We start from the raw sequence: 6,000 nt of genomic DNA on the forward strand, positions 1-6,000 counted from the left end.
TTTGAACACAATATCTCCTGCATGTGAAATTTCAGCTGCTTTACCAGGGCTCCTCTTGCAACCTACAGGAACCTGGTGTTCATAACTGGGTCTTGACATTGGCAGCCCAATGATATCTGTTTCCTGCCTGCTGGCTGACCAGGCAGGCACTGTTCTGTAATTTTTGAAGAATTGCCTCAAATTGAAGGAGCTTCCTCTTGTGTCTGTAACATGACTGTTGCTAGACAAAGCATGTAAACAGCGAGGGAGCCATTTTCTCCCCTAGCCCCACCTGGAGCTCCTGTTTCCCAACCCCATGTGGCAGGAGTGAAAAACCTGTGGCCTTCAAGATGATGTTGGACTGCAACTCCAAATAATCCCTGACCACTGGTTGCACTGACTGGGTCTGATGGAAGTTGCAGTCCAACAACATCTGGAAAGCCAGATTTCCCACCACTGCCCAATGCAGTGAATTGCTGCAGATGTCTGCTATCAGTGTGTGGTTGTGGCATACCATGGTTTCTGTCTTGGTTCCTCCTGTTCTCCCTTTGGCAAATATTTATTTTCTGCCACAGTGCGTCTTGAATCCTGGGAGCGAGGAGGGACACAAGTCCTCTCTGCAGATCTCCTGCCAATGGGACAATGCAGGTACTATACTCAGCAGCCTGTCCTTCATTCCCCTTGTGTGTGGTTAAATGCAATTATTTTGAGCAGTTTGCAACATAATGAGACCCAAACACCTGCCTGAGGAGGAACAGTGACATGAGTGTGTATGGATTGGTAGAAGACTGTCCTGAGGCATGTATCACCATCAGTGCACTGACTCCCTCAATCATAAGAGTGGTATGGGGGTCAGTACTACAACAACCCATGATTAGTGGATACTGGCAATATTGCCATAGACAAAATATTGCTCAATTGTATGTTATTCCATTTTCCAAAGCAGTTTTTTCCTCTCTCATGTATGGGGCTGACCCCATATAAGATGCAACGGTAGCTGCACCAACATAACAATGGCTGCTCACTCTCACCTCCCAGCATGAGAGGCATATAGGATCACACCCTGAAAATATTTTTTCAATGTGGACTAGAGAATATGCCATGTTTCCTATAAAGCTTAATCCAGAAAACAGCAAGCATGAGGATGTTTCCACAAGAGGCCTTTCCCACTCTATTCCTAAAAAGCCATTTTCCAGACTGAGAACAGTATGCAACAATACAAGTGAACACTGGTACAATGTGGCAATTCCATGCTATTGTGGGTGGTTCCTAATGAGGCTTTCTGAGGGGCTCATGAAATTTCAAAGGAAGATAGAAGGGAAGTCCTCTTGCTTGAGCATCCTTATACTTAAGCTTCTCCACATATATTGGTGTTAAGTTTAGGAAACATCTATAGAGACATTAAATGCCACCCATCTAGTTCAGATGTTTATGGAACAAACCAGAGAACCTTTGTGCTATGGGCCAATCTTGGCCAGTGAGGCCATTTTGCCCAAACCAAACCCACCAATTTACATTATTTATGACATCACATAATGGGCAAAGATAATTTCTAAATCAAGAAGGCGTTTGCTAAAACAAAGAAAACAAACATCCGTTTTAGCAGAGGATTTCACTGCAAACACGTTCCCTGCTAAAACAAAGGCTCCTCCACTCTCCATTTTTGCAGGAAATTCCTCCCCCGCTGAGAGGGGAGAAAATAGTCCATTGTAGGCATGGCCTGCCCATTTCAAAGTTGCTGCAGCAACAGTAAAATTTTGGGCTCTTGGTGCTGTTTGCTTTGCCCCTGGACAGACAGGCTGCTCCTCAAGTGTGTAGTATCAACTGTTCCCTTTCTTGCTGCTCATTTCTGAATAGTTGCTTTTGCCTTCTGCATACTGTGCATTCCTTGGGGCAGCCAGTCAGTTGGCACTCTCTCACTCTTGCCTCTCGGTGTGCACCAGCAGCAGCAGTAAGGACTCAAAAAGTATGCATATGTATTTGGGAAGGAAATTAGAAAAGCACCCAGGTAAGCTCCTTTCAGTCTCTTCCATTGTTTCCTGCGGCAAAGTAGTGGGCAGAAGGCACAGAGGTTCCTTCATTCCAGGAGCTGAAATGTTAGGGGCCTTCTGAGAAAGCCTCCTCACTGTCTCCAGAAGATTTTTATTTATTTTTATTTATTTTTGAATATAGGTCATAAACCCCCTCCTGATTCAGCAGCACCTTGCAAGTTGTTTTGAAGTCTGTACTTCAAAGCACCTTGAACATGACCTCATCATAACATTTGATTGAGAGGTGGGTGGCCCCACCCACCTGTCAAATTTGTCCCACAGGGTTGATTCTGATAAGGATCTGTCCCATGGAGCCAAAAAGATACACCACCTGCCAGAGAACCAAGCTATTTATTTATTTTAAAATATTTCTTTTAAACTCTGGAATTTTACCTTCCTATATCACTAATCTGGAATTGGGGGGGGAAGTATTCTCAAAACTCATTACAGTGTTATATACATTAGAACATATGCTTGTTTACCATGCTTAATAAAAATGAACAAGCTGTCAATTAGCCCTCCTCAATATACAACAGAAATGTATAATGCACTGATAGGTCTGAAAAGTTGCATGCGCCAATATAATTTGCTGCAGAGGAAGTCAACACTTAAACTCACATACCCTACCTAAAAAACTGTTTCCTTAAAGACTAAAAAAGGGGGGGGGATGCTGTATGTGAAACCACATTTACCAGAATGTATAATCAAATGTCAGTTACTCATTTCATGCAAACTGCTTCCTCACACAGATACTATATTTACATTTTTTCCTAAGGCACGTTATTCAAACCTTCTACTGAACAAGAGAAAATCTGCCTGTATGACCACCACGTCTTGCATATCCGACTCTTTCCCTTTTTTCTACTCAGCATCTTACCATACCTCCAATAACCAAACTTGTTCACAGTTCCCCCACACTAGTTCCTGTTTTGCTGACTTCTCTTGCGGCCCTCACCACACTTCTTGCTGATCCTCCCACAGAGACGTGCTAAGTTTTTCTTCCCCAGACACCAAAATAAGTTCACCTCACAAATTCTTCCTAACTAGACTAATTTCCAAGTCACCATGTTCCAGATTCCCTGTGGCATCTCTCTGGCTGGCCTTTCAACAAATCCCAAGAACTCACACTTTAAGCCACATGGATGCTTCCAGCAGACCCAAACATCTTCTCAAGTGTCTTCCAATCAACAGAATCCCATCAATTTGTAACCTATTTCCTCACCTGGAATCATGTGTACACTATACAAGGGGCATCCAGACTCTTTCTTCTACAGGGGGAACTGACAATAGGAATCAAACAAACAACCCACAGAACCAGGATTACTATGTCAATGAATGTTTTAAGACATACTGTGCAATAAGTCTACACATTTCCTTTGCACACCCTCCCCTTGAGCCAGTGTAACAGAAGAATGTTCCTGTTTACCATCTCCACTTCTTTAGTTGCCATTTCCCTTCTGTGCACCCTTTTGTTACATCTCTCTCCTTTCTCAGGTTACCAATCCATCCCCCCTGGCTAGAAGGGACCAACACCACAACAAGCACCCATCCACAATACCCACTTTCCGTAAAACACCCCACGGTTCAGAGCCTCCTCGCTACTACCTTAGTCCCACAGCAGAAGGCTCACCAAATTAGGCTAAGCGTGTCAGACCAGTTTCTGCAGGCAAAGATTTAACCTTTTTGCTTCGTGTTCTTTACTGTGGTTAACAGTCCTTTGGCTTGCACCTCCAAAAAAACCCCTCTCGCCTCTGCAGCCCCACAATAGCAGGCCTTCAAACACGATTTGGGGGGGGGGGACGACAAACCTACACAAACCCTATTCATTCCCCTAACCCTCTCTGTTAAAGAGGAGAAATTGAAATCCTTCTCCCCCACCCCCAATACCAAAAACGGGGGGGGGGGAAATCCCTCTTACAATCTCCCCTCTTTCACAACACAGTGCCCCACCCACTTCCAAAATTATCTTTCTCGCCTGTCTCGCGCTCCCCGCTTGGCAGAGACGAAGCAAAACGAGACGTTTTAAAACGGATAGGGCGAAACAAAACAAGCAGGAGACTGGGCTGCCCGGATCAGGACACAGCAGCCCGCCCGCCGTGCAGACGTCGTCCTCAGCACCATATTGACTCCTTCCTCTCTTTGCTTCCAAGGAAGCAAGCAAGCACCACACCCACACAGGCGCCCTCCTTTCTTCTCCTCCTCCTCTCTCCCCACCCCGCTTTTCCCTATGGCTTCCCCGCCGCCTCCAGCAGCGAGGGCCTGCCCGACGGGCCTAGTGCTCGCCAACACAAAGGGAGGGCCGGAGAAAGAGGTTGGTGTGAGGGGGGGGGTGGAGACAGAGGGCACCGAAGACGTGCGCTCAGGCCCGGAGCAGCTGCAGCAGCAGCGGCGGCCTCTTCTCCTGGTCTGTCTGTCTGTCTTTCTCCCCCCCCCAAAAAAAATACTCCAATCCCCGGGTCTGAAACAATAGGACGTGGGTGAGCGACCGTGCGGCGGGCGAGGATAATAATGGACTCGCCCTCCTGCTCCTCCCTCAATCGCGCTCCCCCTCCCCCGCCGTTCCATGGGCCGTTCCATCCCCTCCCCCACCCACCTCATCCCATCGCCTCAGCAGCCGAATACTCACGGGCTAGTGTGCCTGTAACGGACACACGGGGGGGCGGGCTCCCTCCTCCTCCTCTTCCTCCTCCTCCTTCCTCCGGGTACACCTTCACCTATAATTACCCAACCACCCCGTCGCCTTCCCGCCTCCCCCTCCTCCTCCTCCCCCCGCCGCCGCCGTCGTGGTCCCTCCCCCTCCTCCACCCTCGCCGCCGTGAGGGAGACTCACAACAACATGGCGAGCGACTGAGAGAAAGAGAGGGACGGGCATAGACAGCAGCAACGGCGGCGGCAACGGCAACGCGCTACGGCGCATGCGCGCCGCCGGCCCGTCCGTCCGTCGACGCCGGGAGGGAGGGAGGGAGGGAAGGAGGAAAGGGAGCGTATCGGGAGCCGCGTGCGTCGCCGCCCAACGTGCGCGGCGCGCGCTTTGCGCCTGCGCACAAGGCGCGAGAGAGGAGGAGGAACGGCTTCCCAAGCACAAAGGCATTGTAAAACCAAAGAGGTGGTGAAAACGAGCCGGTGCTCAATACTTCCGGTTCTCTGTGGGCACGTCCAGCGGGCATTCGCGTTCCCAGGACCAGTTGCAAATCCTAGAGTTGGGAGGAACTCCCCCTAGGGTCATCTAGTCCAGCCCCCTGAAATGCAGGAATCTCTGCTAAAGCACCCATGAAAGGTGGCCATCCACCCTCTGCTTAAAAGCCTCCAAGGAAGGAGAGTCCGCTACCTCCCGAGGGCGACCGTTCAAATGCATGGGAACGGTTTGGGGGGCGGGGAGGCGGGGACTCCAGTAAATGCAATGCACTTTCTCAGTTGCGGTTCTTTGAAACCGTCATGCTCAAAACCAACACCGAAACTGCTCATGGGGACTGACCCACTCATCAGGCAAGGTGAGGCGACTGCCTCGGGCGGCAGCGTCCTTAGAGACGGCAGATCCAATGCTGCCTCTACAGCGGCCCCATGGCGAATAGGAGGCGCAGCTGGTCTCCTCCGTCAGTTGTTCCCATTGTGCAGCAAGCCCACAACTGGTGTTCAGAGATACTGTATGCTTCCTCTGAAAATTTAACTCTCATGGCTCTTAGGAGAAGTTTCCATGGATGAAGCTGATGTAGACAGAATGACTTTAGCAGGGCAGGGATGTGTGGCCTGAAGTACACACACACTTTCCAGAGGCAACAGACGCCACTGTTTCCATATAGCTATGATATATAGGTCACAGTCAAGGTCACAACCCACCTCTGTTTCCTTGATGATGAGATCTGAAATATACTCGGAGTCGAGAGTGGATTTAATGCTCTTTATTTGCAACTCAGTACATAACAAGATCTGTACGGCCGCTTCCGTTTCATCAACTAATAAAGTCAGGGTTTGTGGTTGGTGCAAATCGTAA

General features: G+C 49.1%; 1 protein-coding gene across 27 annotated transcripts in view; it reads right to left on the reverse strand.

Moving 5' to 3' along the window:
- Positions 1–4,953, reverse strand: part of PUM2 (pumilio RNA binding family member 2) — a 59,813-nt gene extending 54,860 nt beyond the window's left edge. For 12 of the 27 annotated variants that reach the window (XM_083607125.1, XM_083607122.1, XM_083607120.1 and 9 more), the window contains exon 1: positions 4,636–4,917. Coding sequence is in view for 1 of the 27 variants with exons in the window: in XM_083607109.1 (XP_083463235.1) it covers positions 4,840–4,881 (42 nt within the window). In the remaining 26 variants the exon portion in view is untranslated. Of the gene's footprint in view, positions 1–3,639; positions 4,413–4,602 lie in introns of those variants that run through there. The other 15 variants (XM_083607108.1, XM_083607096.1, XM_083607132.1 and 12 more) reach the window with 11 other exon arrangements.
- Between the last annotated feature and the right edge of the window lie 1,047 nt (positions 4,954–6,000).

The sequence above is a fragment of the Podarcis filfolensis genome (genome assembly GCF_964270895.1).
Source record: "Podarcis filfolensis genome assembly, chromosome: 3".
Taxonomy (NCBI): domain Eukaryota; kingdom Metazoa; phylum Chordata; class Lepidosauria; order Squamata; family Lacertidae; genus Podarcis; species Podarcis filfolensis.